Source organism: Pecten maximus, chromosome 19 (assembly GCF_902652985.1).
Source record: "Pecten maximus chromosome 19, xPecMax1.1, whole genome shotgun sequence".
In the NCBI taxonomy this organism is placed as follows: Eukaryota; Metazoa; Mollusca; class Bivalvia; order Pectinida; family Pectinidae; genus Pecten; species Pecten maximus.
The window spans coordinates 2,295,326-2,319,002 of record NC_047033.1 but is presented as its reverse complement, the minus strand read 5'-3'; the positions used below and the strand labels follow the sequence as shown (position 1 = coordinate 2,319,002).

At 35.5% G+C, this 23,677-nt stretch overlaps 1 protein-coding gene across 1 annotated transcript in view; it reads right to left on the bottom strand.

Moving 5' to 3' along the window:
- Positions 1-23,677, bottom strand: part of LOC117318039 — an 81,734-nt gene that overhangs the window by 14,804 nt on the left and 43,253 nt on the right. The window contains exons 5-21 of the mRNA XM_033873040.1: positions 18,264-18,496; positions 16,999-17,076; positions 16,037-16,187; positions 14,767-14,975; positions 14,107-14,180; positions 12,540-12,603; positions 11,221-11,445; positions 10,427-10,620; positions 7,422-8,026; positions 7,079-7,155; positions 5,918-6,283; positions 5,370-5,501; positions 3,798-3,893; positions 2,193-2,307; positions 1,111-1,373; positions 635-746; positions 304-435 (exon numbers count right to left, since the gene is read on the bottom strand). Of these exons, the coding sequence (XP_033728931.1) occupies positions 304-435; positions 635-746; positions 1,111-1,373; positions 2,193-2,307; positions 3,798-3,893; positions 5,370-5,501; positions 5,918-6,283; positions 7,079-7,155; positions 7,422-8,026; positions 10,427-10,620; positions 11,221-11,445; positions 12,540-12,603; positions 14,107-14,180; positions 14,767-14,975; positions 16,037-16,187; positions 16,999-17,076; positions 18,264-18,496 (3,126 nt within the window). The remainder of the gene's footprint in view (positions 1-303; positions 436-634; positions 747-1,110; positions 1,374-2,192; positions 2,308-3,797; positions 3,894-5,369; positions 5,502-5,917; positions 6,284-7,078; positions 7,156-7,421; positions 8,027-10,426; positions 10,621-11,220; positions 11,446-12,539; positions 12,604-14,106; positions 14,181-14,766; positions 14,976-16,036; positions 16,188-16,998; positions 17,077-18,263; positions 18,497-23,677) is intronic.

Below are 23,677 nucleotides of genomic sequence, written 5' to 3'. Positions count from 1 at the left end.
ACTGTGAACCAAACATTTGTTTTATGATTTATAATTTTCAAAGTACAATTAATTATATGTTTTAGTGATTGTATTCTATCACAAAACCTAGCTTGACTTCAAAACAAAAACCATTAACCCTTAGTAAAAATTATTTCTTAAATATAATTATCATATGAAGTCCGAAAATTCCTTTTTCTATTATACGACTACATGCGGTATTTCTCTATTCATTGCTTGTGTAGTTTACCAAGTTACCTCCCCTAATTTCGGAGTTGTTTTTTTTCATACGCAGACATTCTCCTATTTGATGACGTCACTCACATGTGATTCCATTTCCTGTCATGCCCACTGGACATTGGCCACACCTAAACCCATCTCCTACGTCAGAGCACGTAACACCCTGGTAACAAGGGTTACTTCTACAGGCGCTAACTCTTGATTCACACCGAGAACCTTAAACAAGATACAATCCCTTAGATAAAGCAAATCACAGGTTTCTAATCAACTTGAAAATTTAATGAATATCATAGAAAACGTTTTATTTGAAAATTAAGATGTAAGAAATATAGGAATAGTAATGTATAATACGAATGAATGAAATAACGGAAAGATTCCTATAGTCGACCCATATTTTTTTGTGTATAATACGTACCAGTATAGCTAGTCGGACAGTTACATTCATAGCTATTGGCTGTTCTGTTGTAGTTTACAGTCCGACTGACACACTCCCCGTGATGTTTACATCCGCACTGGTACAATACCACCTACGTATACAACATTGATGTTAGTTTTTGTATGCTCTAGTTTTTGTGAGACAGTTAAGGTGAAATGACGGTTGTGTGGGATTACTGACGGGCAATTTATAGTACAAGCACACTGAACGGTAGATCGACCCTCAACCGGCCATTGTACTGGTAACGCTCAAACTTTAAAACTGAACATTAAGAACAACCAGAGATAATCATATTATATTACAAAATAGATATGTATAAATCAAATACTGTATATTGATGTTTAGACTATAAACTTTTGAACATCAAATGATATTCTTTTAAAATGTATTTTCCCTATTTCTTCGGGGTCTTTTTATTCAAATAACTGATATAAGTTCGTTTAATTTTCACTTACAAGTAGAACTACTGTGCGTTTCCCGCCACATTTGTCCGTTATTGACACTCGGAACACTTCAGCACTTCCGTTTCTCCTCAGTGACCTAACGCTTGACTTCCACTTAAACATCCCCTGCCGACTTATATAGGCATCCTCTCTATCCACTTTGAAACTCAGTGGTGATCCTTCCGGATCTGACGCGTTAACACGTGTGTAAATAGTGTCTCCTTGAATCATTGAAAAAGATGTTTGTTTCGGCCTCGCTACCGGGCGACGATTATCTGAAAAGGGAAAACATTTAAAAATAAGATAAGTAATTGAATCACAATCCTTGACATTTGCTTACTGTGTAGGGAGTGCAACCTGGGTCATACGAGGATGGGTGTCTAGACCACCAACAGCCAATAGCATGAGGACTGTCAAGTAGAAACCAAGCGAAGTAAACAAAACACAATAGAAGTGAGCAAATAGACAGAGAAGAATAGTGGAAAACATTTGAGGACAGCAGTTAATGTCCTCATTTCAGAAAACATGAACGAAAAATCCCAGCGTAATACAGTGATATGTACAATTTGTAGTAGGCCTAACCCTTGCCATCCGTAAAACAAAACAAAGAAGCTACCCCGAACCTATAAGGCCCCCTCTTAAGTCATGCGGTATACAGCAGGCATAATATTCCCCAGCAAACGGAAGATATCGAAGACTATTCAAATAAAGTCTTGGCGATGATATATAGAATGTTTGATTCGTGTCTGTTGCTTTCCAGCATGGGAAAAACAAATTTCTGGCTTCGTTTCGTGAGTATCAACACTATACTAAACTCACATGCTTATTTTCGGCTTTTGATACTAATCACGTCGTACTTACTGATGTGAACCCTCATTATCATTACACATATCTTCTGTAATTCTATAATGTAATATGACAGGAAAAAGAAAGGTTCATACGTTTGTTCTTTGTAGATTTTACTTTTTATCAATTTAAACATGCGATTTTATTGAATAAAAATATATTAGATCGTATACGTTTAAATAATAGCATTTTATATTTTCTTTAGGCAGGTTTATTTTTTAGTTTTAAGTAACAGATGTAGGACTTGCCTTCGCGAGGTGACCACATTGTCACACTCTGTGCTGGTAAACACTGCAGACAATGGTTGTTCGTGTTCGTTTCGCCTCTGTTGAAACATTTATCGTCGATAAAACAAGAGTTTTCCTGCCAACAAAATCACAAATGTAGTTGAATAGTGTTCTTACATTACGATTCAATGCCCGTGTCGACAGTAAATACAGGTACATAATGTAATGATGTTAATATACAACGTCTTGTTGACAGTAAATACAGGTACAAATTGTAGTGAAGTTAATAATCAACGTCTTGTTGACAGTAAATACAGGTACAAATTGTTATAATGTTAATATACAACGTCTTATTAACAGTAAATACAGGTACAAATTGTAGTAGAGTTAATAAACAGCGTCTTATTAACAATAAATACAGGTATAAATTGTAGTAAAGTTAATAATCAACGTCTTGTTGACAATAAATACAGGTACAAATTGTAGTAAAGTTAATAAACAGCGTCTTATTAACAGTAAATACGGGTACAAATTGTAGTGAAGTTAATAAACAGCGTCTTATTAACAGTAAATACAGGTACAAATTGTAAAGTTAATAAACAGCGTCTTTTTAACAGTAAATACAGGTACAAATTGTAGTAGAGTTAATAAACAGCGTCTTATTAACAATAAATACAGGTATAAATTGTAGTAAAGTTAATAATCAACGTCTTGTTGACAATAAATACAGGTACAAATTGTAGTAAAGTTAATAAACAGCGTCTTATTAACAGTAAATACGGGTACAAATTGTAGTAAAGTTAATAAACAGCGTCTTATTAACAGTAAATACAGGTACAAATTTTAGTAAAGTTCATAAAAAACATCCTGTCGACAATAAATATAGGTACAAATTGTAATAAAGTTAACAAACGACGTCTTGTTGACAGTAAATACAGGTACATATGTTATGGTGTTAACAAACAATATTCTGTCGACAGTAAAGCTTGTTATATAAACAAATACAGAATCGAAACACAACTTAAACGTGAATTCGTTCATTCGGGTTCGATTTCGCCAAAATTAAAATGTGTATATTTAAATAGGTATATCAAACTTTGATCCGTCATACAAACCTGTTAACAAATAGGTATTACTCTCAGTACACAAAGCATGAACACATTTTATGAGACAATTTCTAGAACGGTAGACAATTATAATTGTATTTTTCATTTTTCAAAAGGAATTGTGCATTCCTGGATTGTTGGAGATGATGTTCATGTTATTTTCTGTTTTTAATGTTTTTTTCTGACTTGGGCAATCTGTGATCCAGTCAGTACATTGTATATAAAGGGTGAATAATTAACTTGAAATTAAAAATCAAAGTTGGTTAATATGTTGCATTTTTCATATAAAATCTTTTCACGTTATACGTTATTATCTTGGGATTTCAAGAATTACTGCACAACTATCCAGATGGCTGAATTTCCCAGCCAATGGTCTTTACGTTATGTTTATGGAAATGGGGCCAACATCCTTTTATTCAAAATACGTCTCTCTACAAATAAGTGCCACTTCTAAATTAATATTCAATATTGATTTTAAAAAAAGAAGTAACATTTAGCTCTATAGAAAAATAACGCATACCCGGAAGCTGCAGCCTGTTTCCATTGAACACGTCTGACAAACGCTGTCAATGGCGGAGACCATGGTGGACGACATGTGTCCGTGAGAGTCAAACACCTGTAACAAAAATCAATCTTATTTTGTATCTTTTTAGATATTAGAATCAATTCTAACATACATTTGTTATGAACAATACGACGCCAATCACTTTTGTCTAACATTTACTTGGTACTTTTGAATGACGCAATCACGACCATGCATAAATAACAAGGTTTTATGTTATACAAGGCCAAATGTAGATTTAAAAGAAGCGTTTCTTTGACATTTCCAATAACGAAAATAAAGCGAAAATAAGAAAATAAAAAACAGGAAGCTAGATTTTACAACAGCCATGAGACATGTACCGAGAACTATATTGTAAACAATTACACATCAATTTTGATACATTTAGGTACGTTTTCGTGTCAGGTTGATTGTGTTTGTACGGATATTGTAGCCTTGTATCTTTATATATAGACATATTTCCATCTGAGGTAAATCAATATAATTGCCATTTTAAGACTCGCACGTGCCACTTGCACGTGCCATTTTCACGTGCACACACCATCTTCATCACGGTATTGCTGTCGATCACGTGTAACAGTAGGTAAATCAGTACCCGCATTTTATTTGGAGTACAGATTTTAGAAACAACTGAAGATCATTCGCCTAAAGGCTGTTTTGATTATATCGAGTAATTAACGTGACTTCAACGGACTTAAAATGATTTGCTTTTTAAATCTAAGATACCTATTTATATACCGCAATAACTTTTCGTCCGCGCCTTTTGAGGGTAAATCGTTTCCAGCGAATGAAATGTATCACACCAATCACATCAGACATGTTTGTGAATTACATCCGAGGAGTTCCGATAGAGTACGAAATGTATAACATCAGACAGGTTTGTGAATTACAACCGAGGAGTTCCGATAGTGTACGAAATATATAACATCAGACATGTTTGTGAATTACATCCGAGGAGTCCCGATAGAGTACGAAATGTATTACATCAGACATGTTTGTGAATAACATCCGAGGAGTTCCGATAGAGTATACGAAATGTACATGTAATTTGCCGGATGTCACTTAAGTGACATGCATCCATCTTTATATGGATTGCTAACTTAAAACTTATTACAAAAACAATAGCATTTCAGAATATATACACAACGTATCTCAAATGAACCGAACTTGTTAAAATATTTAGTTATCCATTTCCTTTACTTCATGTTAAATCCAATGAAGATTTCATTTGACATTAATTTACAATACATTTTCACATAAATGTCAGTTCCATTTTCGCATGAATTTAGATTACATTTGAATTAACGTTAATTTCATGTTGAAATTAATTGGATTTCATGTTCACATTTATTTCAACAACATTTTCACATTAATTTAGATTTCGTTTGCACATTAAAATAATTTTCCCCAAATATCGTTCATTCTGCAGTCTTTTGAAAAATCTCTTTTCTATTTCAGCACCCTGTATGAAACATTTGAAGCGTGATGCGTAGACAATAGTGAACTGATTTAAATGTCGTTTATACTCACATAAACCTGATATGTTGTGAAGTCCGTCCCCCGGGACTCTTCGGGTAACATACACTCCACTGTCTCTATGTTTATATATCTCATGATCGCCCTCTCCATGTTGCTGCTGGGCACCCAGACTCCGTCCTTAAACTATAGATATCTCTGTACAATATCTAGTCACACATCAGACAACAAATTAAACTTCTATTTCTCTATCATAATATAACAATACAAATATAAACGTTATTTTTACATTAATTGTGAATAGGTTATACAAATTATTTCAATCATTACTATTAACCCGAACAGAAACCAGCGACAGGTCTTATTCTGGCCGGAAACCCGAACAAAATCCACGTGGTCGGTTAGGTGACCTCATACCTTTCCCTTCTCGATCGCGGAATCGAACCCTGGTCACCTAGGTAAAGGGTGTGTTAACCACTGTACCATACGATCATAATATGAAATGTAATGGTAATAATAGCCGGTCACCATAGTAAGTTGATCTCTGTATCATTATATCATATCATTAACAAATCATTAATAAATCATTAAGACCTGTTTACCTGGATATGTCGCACTGCACATCCTCCGCTAAAGTTTTTCAGGGGGCGTTTCAGGTACATACGTACACTACCGCATCCTCCTGTTCGTCTTTCGCATGTCGTAAAAAGTATCTGAAGGACTGGTCGTGGTGTTGTGGCCATTGTTGTCTTCAAGACAGTTGTTGTAGAGGATTTACTGCTAGGTGTCGTAGTCGGTGTGGTTATCGAAACAGTGGTTGTCGGGGTTGTTTTTGTGGTCATTGGAGTGGTGGTTGTAGTTGTTGGAGTTGTAGTTGTAGTTGTAGTTGTCGGAGTGGTAGTTGTGGTTATTGGAGTGGTAGTAGTTGTAGTTGTCGGAGTAGTAGTTGTGGTTGTTGGAGTGGTAGTTGTGGTTGTTGGAGTGGTAGTTGTGGTTGTTGGAATGGTAGTTGCAGTTTTTGGAGTTGTAGTTGTAGTTGTTGGAGTGGTAGTTGTGGTTGTTGGAATGGTAGTTGTAGTTGTTGGAGTGGTAGTTGTGGTAGTTGTAGTTGTTGGAGTGGTAGTTGTGGTTGTTGGAGTTGTAGTTGTTGGAGTGGTTGTTGGAGTGGTATTTGTAGTTGTTGGAGTGGTAGTTGTGGTTGTTGGAGTGGTAGATGTGGTTGTTGGAGTGGTAGTTGTAGTTGTTGGAGTGGTAGTTGTAGTTGTTGGAGTGGTAGTTGTGGTTGTTGGAGTGGTAGTTGTAGTTGTTGGAGGTGTGTAGTTTGAGTGTGTTGTATGTGGAGTGGTAGTTGTGGTTGTTGGAGTGGTAGTTGTGGTTGTTGGAGTGGTAGTTGTAGTTGTTGGAGTGGTAGTTGTGTGTGTGTTGGAGTGGTAGTGTTGGGTGTAGTTTGTTGTGTTGTGGTGGTAGTGTGTTTGTTGGAGTGGTTTAGTGTGTTGTTGGAGTGGTAGTTGTGTTGTTGGAGTGGTATTTGTTGTTGGAGTGGTAGTTGTGGTTGTTGGAGTGGTAGTTGTAGTTGTTGGAGTGGTAGTTGTGGTTGTTGGAGTGGTAGTTGTAGTTGTTGGAGTGGTAGTTGTGGTTGTTGGAGTGGTAGTTGTGGTTGTTGGAGTGGTAGTTGTGGTTGTTGGAGTGGTAGTTGTAGTTGTTGGAGTGGTAGTTGTGGTTGTTGGAGTGGTTGTTGGAGTGGTAGTTGTAGTTGTTGGAGTGGTAGTTGTGGTTGTTGGGGTGGTAGTTGTGGTAGTTGTTGTTGGTGTTGTTGTCGAGGTAGACGTTGTCGTTGACACTGAAATAATATTGATATATATACGGTGAATTAAACGTTGATAGGAATAGGAAATTCATAATTCAGCAATTGCAAGTTGACTCATAATTAACTGATGTATAGCCATTAGAAACGATATTTCTAAGTGATATTTCTAGCTTAAGTAAACAATAAAAATACTGTTTTTTTTAGTTTTGCTAGAGGAACAACACTTAGTTAATGATATGAAATTAGTCGTCAAACTTTTCTTTTTACCCAAATGACCTCCCGTTTTCAAAAACGATTACCTAGACTTGTGAGACACTCTACTCCTTGGAAACCATAGTAACATATACATCCATCATCACTGCAAAATCCGTTATTGTAACAATTTCCTGGGCAGAGCGTCACATTCATATAACTGTCACGTGACGCGTTAGTTTCTATATCAAATGGCTTTGAAACCAAGGTAGATTCGCAGATACTTTCGGTAAGTCTTAAAATATTTGGTTTCCATGACGATTCATCGTTGACCATTGCCATTGTTATACACAATTCTATGATGATTTGTATTTTCTCGTTGATAAAATCTGTACATGTGTCGGCTATGTCTGACGCCAACAAGAATTCACCACACCTTTCACTTGCAGTTGCTTCGCTTACAGTTTCTCTTATATCAACATCGGCCACGTCTTCATCACCAGAAAACCTGTAATCTGGAGGTACCACGGCACTATTCCACCAGTCGTTAGTAACATCCTTGAATCTTTTGAATGGATGTGTTGTCAAAAAGGGTTTCATTTCCGGACATGGATTGCCTGCTGTTGCCAAGGAACAATCACACGTGATATCGAATTGGCTATCAATATTTCGTGTCGGTGGTCGGTCGAAGTAGCTTCGTCCAGGAGCAAACCTATACAAGTAAAAAAAACTGCCATAGATCTGCTATGTTTATAACAAATGTCCATGGCGTTACAAAGCAACTCAATGCAATTTGTGATAACTTTCCAGATGTCTTTTTAAGTGTTAAATAAGGAGCTTGATATTCAAATTAGGATGAACCATATACAAAGGAAAGAATATCTTTCCATCTGGTGTTGATGTATCCAGAAAAAGAGGATTTTAAAATACTTAGTACAAATGTCGTGGTAACATTGCTTCTTTAAATGTACACAAGAAGAAGAATTCGCTCACACTTCAAAAGTGGAATCTTGTTTGACCTCGATCTCCTCTTCCAACGTTAGCAACTGCAACAACTTACAACTATGTATAATTCTAAGTCTGATTGTTTAATATCCATCTTTCTACGGAACGTTTCCATTTCTAGAAAGTATCATCCCAACATCCCCAACATACGACAGGTATATATAAATGTACCCTAGAGGGTCAGAAATCGATTGTGATGGTATAGACAATTACGTGACGTGATATATTGAACATTGTGCAACAAAATGGCTGCCTCCATTTGATTTTGCTCCCCCTATTTTGACTTTAAAACGTTAAATTTGTTGGTTTTCTGAGCTTTATGATAAAATTATCTTGAACTTGTATTCATTTCACACGAGGCTCGCAAAAATGAAATCTTCGAACACCGTTTTCAAAAACTCACATACAAGCTCATTCAAAATGCTACATTATTCCATGATGCATCATCTGGAAATATCTATTTCATCGGACTTTATAGAAGCGAGTTTTTTTAAGATATTTATATTTATAATAAGGTCTATATATTCAACATGTATCAAGTATGTACCATGTATATATAAAGTGTATAGGAGATATAATATATGACATAATAGTAAAGTATATATGTGATTGAAGTGAAATTGAGTGTGTGAAATATATATAAAACAGAAGTGATGAGTGAAAGACAACAGATTGAGTATTTTTGTGTATTATGGACTGTAGCTGGAGCTGCCTATCTCCAGTCCATTGTATGGTGTATAAATGTCTAGGAAAATGAAATTGTATATAACCTTAAAATATAGATATATATATATATATAATTTAATTTTGTATGAAACACGCATTTTCATTGGCTGAAATAATTTTGTTATACCTCCATAACAAAATTTTTGACGTTGCAAAATGTAACGTCATTTTTGATTGGCTGATGAGTTGCGTAATAATTTATCACAGAAAAGAGTTCGCCAAAGAAAGTGAAATATCTTGGTGTGTATAAGACGAAATTAAATTATAAGAATTAACATTAATTATTTTTCTGTTATACAGTCATAACATAAAAAAACTGGAGTGTACTCTCTTCATAAACCGCTTCGCGGTTTATTTAGAGTACACTCCAGTTTTTTCTGTTATGACTGTATAACAGAAAAAATAATTGATGTTAATCCTTAAATATATATATATATATCTATTTCACAACTGACAAATTAAATGATGAAGGAAAAAGTCGATACCACTCCTGAACACACTACTTTTACTATTAAAGAATATCCATCTAAACTTGTATCTTAATCGGGACGATACCACTCCAGAACGCACTTCTTTTACCAATAAAGAATATTCATCTATAAAATATCTTAATCAGGACAATACCACACCTGATAACACTTCCTTTACTCTTTAAGTATAGCCATCTATACTTATTTATCCTGCAACTGCCACCGCATTGTCGGAATACACCCACCATATATATTTTTGCTGTATACGGCAGTGACGGAAAACAGCTGTATTTTAGAATCTTAGCACGTGCGTCAGTTCGACTGACCTACTTCAAAGTGAAACTGTGTTTAAAAGGCGAACATATTTCTGTCATGTTTGACACCGTTTCACTTCAAAATTATTAATTTTGGTGATTATTTTCATGACTGTTGCAGGATAAACAGGCTCGCAAAAATGAACTTCTTAGACCCCTTTCATATGAAATGCAAATAAAAACATATAAAAACACTTTTTATCACATAGCCCAGAACAATTGCAATTTGTCACGTTTTAAAATCAAAATGTGGAGACCAAAACTAAACGAAGGAAATGCCGACAGAAAATCACACATATCTCAGATTTTAGAGTTTGGAATATAGACAGTACAAACAGATTCGTGATGATCCAAAGACATGTTAAGATAATAATTTCTATAATTTCTGTGTCTTCATCACAAATTAGAAATACACTTTTTTTGTTAACACAGCATTCTCAACGTTGTTCACGTTCACCGCGAAAGCAGTATACACAAGGTCGAAAACAAATGTTAAAACAGAAAACAAAATCACAATAAATGAAGAATAGTAGTATAATCTAGCAATTTACAACAAACCGTTCCTAGTCAAAGAATGCAAATCAAGAAAGGATATACCTCCATGAATTGGTACTAGTAGGGGGCGCCGGGAGTCTGTTTACTTCCGGTCCGGTAGATGATATGTCGAGCGATGTGATTGGTCCACACAGTCCCTCTGCCTTTCCTGTGTAATAACCGGACACGTGAACGGCAACTCCTATCTGTCCGGAATTGATATCCACACGCACACGTGCCTCTGCGTTAAGCAGTATCTAGAAAGCAAAACATTTGTATTATAAAGGATTATGACCTAAAACGATACGTTTAGCTACATCGGACGTAAGTCCCATCACCGAATAGTGAGCGGTGGCCAATGCTCCGTCATTGAAGTCTTTGCTTTACAAAAACGGACGTTTTGAAGAACTCGCACACGATTTTTATTCACTGTTAGCGTTTAAAATTCGATCTTTCGCGACAATTGATGCAACATTTATAGTAAGAAAATAAATGAATACGTTTGCCTATTTGTTTAAAGAAAGATCAGTCAACTGAATATCCTCACTTCTTTTAGTATTTTGGTTCTTTTTCCTGTCTATTTGAATAAGTTAAAGTGAAATAGTTTGTCACGAAGATAACTACACAATAAGAATATGAATATAAGGTTTGATTGAACTGATCCAGAATTTTCGCAACGCGCAATTGTATTCCTAAGTTTTTTGTACGATAACTAGTATTCGCTTATGCAAACACTTTCCATTTCTCTGTCTGATTTCGTAACAATGATTAAAACGTTGGGTATACCAACAATACTTTGCCACTACTTTCTCCTTCTGGTAAATTGTCATGTTATTAACGATTAACTTAGAACTTACGTGAATAAGGCGATTGTTCCGTCCTTCCAAAACTTTCATATTAGAAACGATGGGTCCACCACTGCCATGAGACTGTAGCCGGAAGTCTACTTCAATGTCGTCATTTTCATTTCTGGTATTTTGCCGACACGTATCGATAGTAACAACGTTTTCTCTATATCTTAATACTACCCCACATATACACAGTCCGTCCTCCCTCAAACAATACCCAACTCGCATGTGTATCTGAAATCAAAGACATAAAGGAATTATATTCGCCATAATGTTATTTTTGAGCAGTTTTTTTTGTTTGGTGAAACAGTGGTTGGATATGTAGTCATATGTAAAGTTCATATATAAAAACATTTCAACAGTGAAATACAGTGGAAACAACAGTGAAATACAGTGGAAACAACAGTGAAATACAGTGGAAACAACAGTGAAATACAGTGGAAACAGAGAATAGAGTAAGAGTAGTCTAACCACAGAAAAACAACAAAAAGTATGAACTTTGTAAACAACAGAATCCAAATTACTGCCTGAAATTGTTCAATCATGGGTGTAGTAGGTCAGAAGTGCTCCATTTGTTGCCTTTGGATAACTGAATTGATATAAAGAATTTCCAGGAAAGAAACTAGAACTGTGGCCAGGATGGCTGACTAATACCCCGCAATCTGCACGAGTCAATGGACAATTGGAACTGTTATTTAGAGGCTAACTAAGATAACCCGTGCATGTCCCTATTTCTGAAATTCAGAATGGCTGGAATATATGTTGTTCCTAATAATGATAATTAAGTCATACGTTTTGTTGAAATCAGTCCATCGGTTTTGGAAGAGTTGTCTGGACAATAAAAACTTGTTTATAGTGACCAGTTACCATGGCAACAAAAAATTGGAATTTAAACAGCGGCATGCACATCTGCACATGGTCATCGCATTTGTGTGAAGTTTCATTGGAATCGGCCCACTGGTTTAGGAGGAAATGTCCGGACAAGATGTGTCTACACACAGACGGACAACCCGATTCAAGTATTACCCCACCCCCCAGCCCTACCCCCTAACTTTATCGCGGGGGGTATAAAAACAGTAATAAGCCGAATATCTCCTAGTGTCCTCAATAAACAAAAACACTGTATAATATGTTAGTGTGTTACGCGAGCGCGTAATACTAGATATTAGCCACACTCCCGAATTATAATTGTTATAACAACAGGCTCCATTAATTGATAAAATACATTTATAAAAATAATTAATGAAATTAATTAATAAAATCAATTAATAAATTGATTGATTAAATTAATTAGATATCATCAGTGGTAGCGTGTACTTCATACTCACCTCTATATTACTGTCAACGCTTTGAAATAAAACGTAGGTCCCTCGTCTCATTATTCTCTCTTTTCTAAGAAAGTAAATTTTAAAAAGTGTTTTCATGTTCATAACAAGAATGTGACAGAACGAAACAAACACATGTGGAGGTCAGAATGTTTGAGTGGTTCATCGATTTCGTTAAGGAATGTTACAAAAACAAGTTTAACGTATATTAACAAAGATAAATAATAACTTAAAGCAGTTTTGTTTTGCTAAAGTCGTTTAGGACTTCTATAAATGTAAAAGTTCCCCTACCTGATAAAAATATTGCGTATATATATTATGTATGTAGTTTTGGATGTACATTTTGTATTTATCCTGCAACTGCCACGGCATTGTCGGAATACACCCACCATATATATTTTTGCTGTATACGGCAGTGACGGAAAACAGCTGTATTTTGGAATCGTAGCACGTGCGTCAGTTCGACTGACCTACTTCAAAGTGAAACTACGTTTAAAAGGTGAACATATTTCTGTCATTTTTGACACCGTTTCACTTCAAAATGATTATTTTTGATGATTATTTTCATGACTGTTGCAGGATAAATAGAATACATGGTCAGTGTCTTAAAATATAAGCTGTATTTTGGCGAGGGTAAAGAAAGACAAAAGTGGCGAGCCTTTCCTTACCCTCGCCAAAATACAGCTTATATTTTAAGACACTGACCATGTATTCTCTATGTATGTTTTGTATATATATTTATTGCATTTTTGCCAGTGAATAATAGAAAATTATCAAACTAATAAAACTTATATTTTCACTGCAGCGATGAGCAGTGAAAATATAAGATTTTGCAGTGAAAATATAAGATTTTGCAGTGAAAATATAAGATTTTGCAGTGAAAATATAAGTTTTGCAGTGAAAAGATAATGTTTCCCGTTTTTGACCAATCAGAGCGGACCTTTGTATTCACCTCGTTGAAACTTGCCGATATTTCCAGTCGAAGCGGAGATAGATAAATGGGTTATTTTGCTGTATTTCTGAAAATTTTCCTACTAGTTTTTGACAAAATACTCACTTGATGTTAGTTATTCATGCACAGATTCTCCTATAACAGCAGAAAACTCTTAAATATTGCGTTGATCGGTCCTTTCAAAATGGCGCCGTCAACTTGACGTGGAGTAACGTCACAAAGAGATGACGTCATTACTGATTCCCGCACTTTTTGACACTATTAATTTTTCGATGTTTTTGATTTTATTTTTAAGTTTATGAAATGCAATAAAAAGGAAATTGAATGGTTTCCCGTTAAATATAACATATATTTCACTCGTATGACAGAATATTTCGATATTTTTCACTCGTGCTTTGCACTCGTGAAAATATCGACATTCTGTCATACTTGTGAAATATATGTTATATTAAACGGGAAACCATTCAATATCCTCTATATATTGTATACATTTATATATTTGTATCTATATTTTGTATGTATGTTTTGTATATATATATATTGTATACATTTATATACAATTTGTAAGTATATTTTGCCTATAATGTCATGTTAAGTTCCTTATGAACGGAATTTTACCTCGAACTGAACGTTAATAATTGGACCCCTGACACTGCGAAACACGTGGCGGAGGGAAGATCATACACAGTTATCTACAACAGAATAATAATTATCTACAGTTCATTATTCCAAAAACAATTTTAGAAAACAAAGACTGAAAACCCAAGTCTGTTATCGTTAAAAGATTTTACAAAATAGAATAATGACAGACCTATTGTTTGCTTTCTGTGAACAGTCCGGGTAATTTTGAAGCAGAGTATCATTGTAGTAGTTAGTGACTACCTCACTGAATAACATACGGGAGGTCCGTTATATGCCATTTATAGTAATATGGGTAAAGTGTATTGCCCAAGGACACAACAACGACAGAGAAGACGATAAAATTAAGTCCTTCTATGATGAATCGTCCCTCTATGACTCGTCACTGATGTATATAATACTGTATCTTTACCGTCCCTCTAAGACTTGTCACTGATGAATATATAAAAGTACGATACATTTGTTTCGTCCCTTTAAGACTCGTCAGTGATGAATATAATACTTTACTGTACATCTTTACCGTCCATCTTGGACTCGTCAGTGTTGAATATAATACTGCTCTGTAATTAACAAATTATTCTATAAATTTCATTATGTTCAAAAAATAGATTACATGTGTATATTCTGAATCTTACTAACATAGGTTTTAGATAGAGTGTCTCCCCATAGTCTCCCGTCCTGGAAATAGATATCGCCGGTCATATCATACTCTTCTGGCTCCAGATTGTACAGGTTTCTGGCGACCCCGACCTGGATTTGATCCAGAGCACATATATTCCGTGGACAACGTTTAACTCTCCGAAGGGGTATCTTACAGGAGGAAAATGAAACTTTCGAAAAACGATCTTCTGAAAATAAATATTTTGAAAAAAAAAATAACAAAATAAACATTTGGTTATGAAATCAGATTTTTTTTTTGTTGCTTGATAATACATTTTTGATATCGTTTTACATTTTCCCTTTATGTTTCACAGTAAAAAACAACCTTGTATATTAAAGATTAAAAAAATATGGAATGTAATGAATAAATATTTGGAAAATAAATGTATAATTGAAATTGAAATTGAAAGCTAATTGTAAATCATTGAATTACATTGGGAAAGTCATAGATTGAAGATGTAATCATCTTTTAAACCCGTTTTACTGACGAAATAATCATTAGGAAAGTTAAAGTAAATTAATTGTGAAAAGGTCATTATACATTCACATTATTATCAATAATTTAACAACTGAAACGAAATAATTTTGATATCATGAATTAAACATATTCAACTAATTTGCAGTAACATTTGGAATATTAATCAAGATTGAGAATGTGAAAAGTGGTAAATTCATAAATATTGGCAATGGTAACATCAATCCGGACAACACTTGAAATGAAATAGCAAATTAATTAACATCAGGAAAGTAACAATTAGTTAATTAGCGACGGATAGTTCAAAATATTTGTTTACTGGTACATAATTTGATTTAATTTAATTCATTTGAATTTCAACAGACCCTAAGGTCCACTTTCAGAAAAAACAACAAATTAATAAAATATAACATAAGTCTTAGAGCAAATGAAATACATACTAAAGAGAAAATACAGTATATAAAATGGCTATTAGAATAGTATAGTCTAATTATAATTTAAAACACAGAAACTTTAAAAAACATTCTCTGTACTACAATGTCCTTCAACCTGATGTATGAGTGTTGTTGGACCTGGTAAACATATTTCAGAGCAGTATTCTGACTGCGTACCATACTTATGTTACACCTAAATATTACATTCTGAGTAACATATTTTTTTTGTTTTAAAATATAATAAGTTACATTTTGTCAGATACACATATTAAATACAATATTAACGATCAGGGCCACTCCCTTATTCCACACAAACGATACATAAACGTTACAGACTTACCTCCGTGGGAGCCGAGTCTGAAAATGAGGTTAGCCCCACACGAGTTAGCTCGCCTTCTCCTCCGCTTGTTACACAGTATAGGTAGTCGTGATACCCAGGTGAGGTTCTGGACTGGGCCATCCTCCGTCAGCGTTACGTTACCGTCCTGGATCTGTCCGGCCATCATAGCATATAGTTTGTAGTATTTTGTTCAAATTTATTGTTAACAATTAATAGTTCATTAAGGAGGTGTTGAAATCTAATGGACTTGGAAAATAGTCTTTTTATGATTTTGGAGGGGTTTTTTTTCGAATACAGCAAAATAGAACACAGACTAGTGTGTTTTTTTTATATAAAAATGAAAAGTTATTAACGGCCAGCTAATTAGATAGGTTGGCGGTATACACTAAGTATAAGTTTAGTATTAATTAATCTTATCTGATTTCGCTATTCCTTATCAAACAATTGAAATCATGCGTGGCGTTATCAGATAAAAGTTAGCGTGATGATATCATTGTAATTGTGCTGTCAGTCTCTATTTCATTTACAGACTAATCAATTTGTCATTTTTGTATGTCAATAAAATATGTTTAAACTAAATAACTATTCCATTTACAGTACATGTGATAAGCCTAGATTATAATCATAAGGTTTTGTTACTTTTTGTTGTTGTTGTTTTGGTTTTTTTTTGGGGGGGGGGGGGGGGGATTTATTATTTTGTTTTCTGTTTGAAGAACACTTACGTGACAATGCAATATTTAAAGTATTCCATATCTCGACGAACATGAAATATCCTATTTAAAAATGCATGCGTGCAGATACGATAGACCACGCCCACAAGACCTCCCGCGATGTTATAAAACATGTCTCTATTTCATTACATCATATCAAATATTCTAAAGATTCAAAGAGAAATGTGGAGATGTAATTTTGATATTAACGAGAACCTTCCGTTTGGTTGTACAGAAGTTACCAGAACCTACCTTAACGCCCAAGAAATACGGGTCACTGGATATCTCACCAGAGGGCACTCCAGATACCGGCTGCACTGCGCATGTTATCTGTAAGATTAGATAATAACGGTCAGTGTCCCAATTACACCTAATGAAGATGATGGCGATTACACGCGTGAATCGGTTATCAGATGTGAAACTACATACAACACGTGCAGAGGAATCTCCCCTATTTACGCATGGGCGATAAAACTCACATCAAGTTCTCACGGCGGCCATTGCGTTACGGAGACCGACATTCAGCCAGTAACACGTGCATTGTTTGTGAACAAGAATGCGGTAATCATTCTTAAAAGTTTTGTACAAGGAAAAGTTATCCTTAACATTACTGAGGGCGTTGTTTAAACCAAACCCTGTGTGGCCATATTTACAACAAAGGAGGCACATTTTACAAATCAGACAGTTTAGTTATTAATGATGTAAGAGTATAATATCTATAATGACATACTATCTTAACGTAGGGGGGTGTATCTAATATAAACAACCCACAGGACGTGTATTTCTTTCCTTAACAGTTCATGTTCTTTGCTGATTGTAATTATAATCTGTAGGCGTTTATCGCACGTTCTCCTCTCCGCGCGATTGAACACAGTTATGAAGATGTTACATGGTTGTTATTTCTTGAATTTATCTTTATTAATCAAATATGACTTTGGTAAATCAATGAAACACTCAAATGCAGTTATTGAAATATACTAGGAAACAGATATAGGCCTACACAGGTCTGTAGCGGATTGTTACAGCCTCCCCTGTGTAAGGAGTAAGGTATGGTTATCCGGGTCGCATGTCTGTAAATTCTACTTCCGGTTTAATCAATGTTATAAAAACGTTTGAAATTTTCTATCGGTATCATTAAATGTCGCCCATGATGGCCATTTACAATGTCAATGTATTTTGTTATTTTTGAGTTTGAGGAACACTAAGCCTTTATATATTTCACCATTTTGTAAATGATTTGAACAAAAGATAAAACTGTTGAAAAAATATTAATGGGTGCAGCGTTGGAATAAACAAAGCAACATAACGAATCCTCGATTATCTTGTAATTTAACGCAAAGTTTCCACTACGAAAAAAAAAGATTAAATAATAGCGTCCCAAGAAAAAGAACGTTTATGGTATATTTCTGATGTCAGATGAGAGGAAATAATCCTATTGGCAAGTCACCATATTACTGTGGGACATTCAACCTTAATGTAGCTTATTTATTAAACTTGGTTAACGGTAGTATACTCACCGATCTACCCGCGTACACGTCATTTCCTACACGAATTGCGTCACTTGTGTCCGTTCGGAATGTTTTGCGAATTATTGATGATAACCCTCTCTCTCCTTTGTACCAAACGACATGGAATGTGGGTGACGTAGAAGCGATGACGTCATTCGGAATGTGGAAAGTACAGTTTAATGATATGGAACTACCTTTCACGCGCACACGTATAACAGGTTTTGTAATCTCTACTATGTGATCTGAAATAAAAACAAAAATGAATGTTAAGAGACATTACAATTACAATGGAGTTTTCGGTTTATATCTGCCCATTTAGAGGCATACGCACATTCAGGTTTTGAACTACAGAACATATGACATTTTCACTAATCAAGTGATTAAGCTAATCACCTTTTGAACAACATGACCCAGAACTAAATTTGTATGGCAGGTGTCGTCGTGACCTAGATTTGTATGACGGGTGTCGTCGTGATCTAGATTTGTATGGCGTGGCGTCGTCGTGACCTAGATTTATATGGCGGGCGTCGTCGTGACCTAAATTTGTATGACGGGTGTCGTCGTGACCTAGATTTGCATGGCGGGCGTCGTTGTGGCCTAGATTTGTATGGCGGGTGTCGTCATGACCTAGATTTGTATGACGGGTGTCGTCGTGACCTAGATTTGTGAAGCGGGTGTCGTCGTGACGTAGATTTGTGTAGCGGGTGTCATCGTGACCTAGATTTGTGTAGCGGGTGTCGTCGTGACCTTGATTTATATGGCGAGCGTCGTTGTGATTTAGATTTGTATGGCGAGCGTCGTTGTGACCTAGATTTGTATGGCGGGTGTCGTCGTGACCTAGATTTGTATTACGGGTGTGGTCGTGATCTAGATTTCTATGGCGAGCGTCGTCTATGAAGGAGACGCTTACCGTCCCTGAACATCCGGTCGTATTCTCCTTTACAGGGGTCTCTAGGTAGATCTATATTTATGTACGTATTTTGTCCTGGTTTATCGATTTTGAGTTAGTATTACGTTAAAGCTACATTGTATTAATTATAATGTAATAAAAGTGTGAATTACTTTGATACCAATTCCATGCTGAACATAACTTTTTTGTTATTAATAGCAACGAAATAACAACGTGTCATCTCACGTGACATTGACGCCTGTTGCGTTTAGAATGTACAATGTGCAAAATATCACACTATTTTCTGCAGATGTCGATACGTGACCGACCCGATGACAACTTATCTAGGTCACAGGTTCATTATCAAAAGATCATCAATCACATAATGTTCTTAGGTACCTCAACATAATAACTCCTTTGATAAAACAGGGGTTGTTTATATCATCACAGATTTGTTTTGGTTAATTTATTGTTATTACTGCTGAAGTTAACATTCTCCCCGATTACGCTAAAAATAATTTATAAGATTCCATTTTCGTTATCCCGAGGACGATATGAAATTGTGGAAAAAAACCTTGAGTGCACAGATACTGTATACAACATGAACAGATTAAACAGTGTGACGATATAATGAACAGATTAAACATGAACAGATTAAACAGTGTGACGATATAATGAACAGATTAAACAGTGTGACGATATAATGAACAGATTAAACAGTGTGACGATATAATGAACAGATTAAACAGTGTGACGATATAATGAACAGATTAAACAGTGTGACGATATAATGAACAGATTAAACAGTGTGACGATATAATGAACAGATTAAACAGTGTGACGATATAATGAACAGATTAAACATGAACAGATTAAACATGAACAGATTAAACAGTGTGACGATATAATGAACAGATTAAACATGAACAGATTAAACAGTGTGACGATATAATGAACAGATTAAACATGAACAGATTAAACAGTGTGACGATATAATGAACAGATTAAACATGAACAGATTAAACAGTGTGACGATATAATGAACAGATTAAACATGAACAGATTAAACAGTGTGACGATATAATGAACAGATTGAACATGAACAGATTAAACAGTGTGACGATATAATGAACAGATTAAACAGTGTGACGATATAATGAACAGATTAAACATGAACAGATTAAACAGTGTGACGATATAATGAACAGATTAAACATGAACAGATTAAACAGTGTGACGATATAATGAACAGATTGAACATGAACAGATTAAACAGTGTGACGATATAATGAACAGATTAAACAGTGTGACGATATAATGAACAGATTAAACAGTGTGACGATATAATGAACAGATTAAACAGTGTGACGATATAATGAACAGATTAAACAGTGTGACGATATAATGCAAAATAGAGTGTCACGGACCCAACTAGAATACAGAATTGTCAGAATTTGTATTTATATACTAATATGACGTCGGGAAGAAAATAAAACACGATTACCACACTCTCTGAAATTTGGTTTGGTTTTTGCACAGGTGCCTGACTCGTTTTATAAAATAATAACATATATAGTACATATAAATGAGAAAGGTTCTGAACTCCCCCAGGCTTGAAATCTGATGTATTTATTTCTAAGTACCGTAGCTTCGGTTGTATTGGGTGGATTTTTTCGAAGTAGGACTTAAATTGAAGAGAAATGGTCAATCTTTAAAATAAGCTATAACATGTTGTCGATTTCTCGATATTAGTTTACGAAATCGGGCGTGAAACTTCAAAATCCCCTCGATTTTGTTTAGTCGGACAAGTTGACGTATCGGGGTCACCACACTTTGACTCTATTGGACATAACTTTAAATACGAAGTCCACGGGTTAATCAAGAGGTACGCTTCATCAGATCACCGAATACAACTATTACATACACTTACTTTATGTATACGAGCACCCTATCGACGGCCCCGGGACTTTTTATGCATACTGATAGCAGATTTTCCCCTTGAGTAGCCATGTTGTGTCAGTCGCGGTAAATTTGAACCAGCATTCTGATTGGTTAAACACATTTCTACAGATTGCTTGTTCAAATTTACCGCGACTGACACAACATGGCTACTCAAGGGGAAAATCTGCTATCAGTATGCATAAAAAGTCCCGGGGCCGTCGATAGGGTGCTCGTATACATAAAGTAAGTGTATGTAATAGTTGTATTCGGTGATCTGATGAAGCGTACCTCTTGATTAACCCGTGGACTTCGTATTTAAAGCTATGTCTAATAGAGTCAAAGTGTGGTGACCCCGATACGTCAACTTGTCCGACTAAACAAAATCGAGGGGATTTTGAAGTTTCACGCCCGATTTCGTAAACTAATATCGAGAAATCGACAACATGTTATAGCTTATTTTAAAGATTGACCATTTCTCTTCAATTTAAGTCCTACTTCGAAAAAATCCACCCAATACAACCGAAGCTACGGTACTTAGAAATAAATACATCAGATTTTAAGCCTGGGGGAGTTCAGAACCTTTCTCATTTATATGTACTCTATATGTTATTATTTTATAAAACGAGTCAGGCACCTGTGGTTTTTGTAATGGTGACCGTCAACAGCTACGGTCACTTCAGAACGACCTTTCTGAGTGCAAGATGCACGTGCGTGTGTGGTGATTTTAGGAGGCTGTGGTGCCGACTTTATAGTGCAATCCTACTGAAGCATACTGCCGAAGATACCAAGCAGGACTCTCTGAAGATCGTAAAGTCTAACAAATGACACATTTACAAGGCGGCCATATTCAGCGTCTAATGATACTAACACAAGGTAAATAGATTTTGGTTCACACCAGCTAGTATGGTCATATAAAGTATACCCATGTCCATACAACCGACATGTATGTTATAAGATAATAGAACTGGGTGTTCCAATATGGTCAAACAGATGTCTGTTGTATGGTAATTGACAGCAATCATGTCAATCTCAGTCAAATTCAGGTAAACAGGCAGAGAATACGGATAAAATAACAAAACCGTAACTCTAACTAAAAAAGGGACAAAATGTGAGCAAAATATAGATTTGCATCGAGACCCTGAAAAAGTACAATGAACATCCGACAAGCGCCTCCTGCTTCGTCGATGACAGCCGCCTCGCAAATCTGGGTAAAATCTGGGTTTAGTCAAAATTTCAAAATGAGGACTAAAATTATGATATTGAAAATACCAGGTATATCAACAAGTATCGAAATAGCCCGATAGTCCACGGGGATATATAAACAAGTATCAAATAGGCCAATCCCGATAGTCCACGGGGATATATCAACAAGTATCGAATAGGCCAATCCCGATAATCCACGGGGATATATAAACAAGTATCAAATAGGCCAATCCTAATAGTCCACGGGGATATAGAAACAAGTATCGAATAGACCAATCCCGACAGTCCATTGAGATATAGAAACAAGTATCGAATAGACCAGTCCCGATTGTCCACGGGGATATATAAACAAGTATCGAATAGGCCAATCCCGATAGTCTATGGCGATATATAAACAAGTATCGAATAGGCCAATCCCGATAGTCCATGGGGATATATAAACAAGTATCGAATAGGCCAATCCCGATAGTCCACGGGGATATATAAACAAGTATCCAATAGGCCAATCACGATAGTCCATGGGATATAGAAACAAGTATCGAATAGGCCAATCCAGATAGTCCATTGGGATATAGAACCAAACAAGTATCGAATAGGCCAGTCCCGACAGTCCATTGGGATATAGAAACAAGTATCGAATAGGCCAATCCCGATAGTCCACGGGGATATAAAAACAAGTATTGAATAGGCCAATCCCGACAGTCCACGGGGATATATAAACAAGTATCGAATAGGCCAATCCCGATAGTCCGTGGGGAAATAGAAACAAGTATCAAATAGGCCAATCCCGATAGTCCACGGGGATATATCAACAAGTATCAAATAGGCCAATCCCGATAGTCAACGGCGTTATATAAACAAGTATCGAATAGGCCAATCCCGATAGTCCACCGGGATATATAAACAAGTATCGAATAGGCCAATCCCGATAGTCCATTGAGATATATAAACAAGTATCGAATAGGCCAATCCCGATAGTCCACCGGGATATATAAACAAGTATCGAATAGGCCAGTCCCGATAGTCCATTGGGATATAGAAACAAGTATCGAATAGGCCAATCCCGATAGTCCACGATGATACAGAATATTTAGTTAAGAGCATGATGTCGACCAATCTGCTTTCTGCGGCACGTATTTATTGTCTAATAAATAGTTTACTCGTATTTGTATTAAACATCATTACTTACCAATACAGCTATGTAAATGACGTATATAGATTTGTATACAGCATTACTTACCAATACAGCTATGTAAATGTCGTATATAGATTTGTATACAGCATTACTTACCAATACAGCTATGTAAATGACGTATATAGATTTGTATACAGCATTACTTACCAATACAGCTATGTAAATGTCGTATATAGATTTGTATACAGCATTACT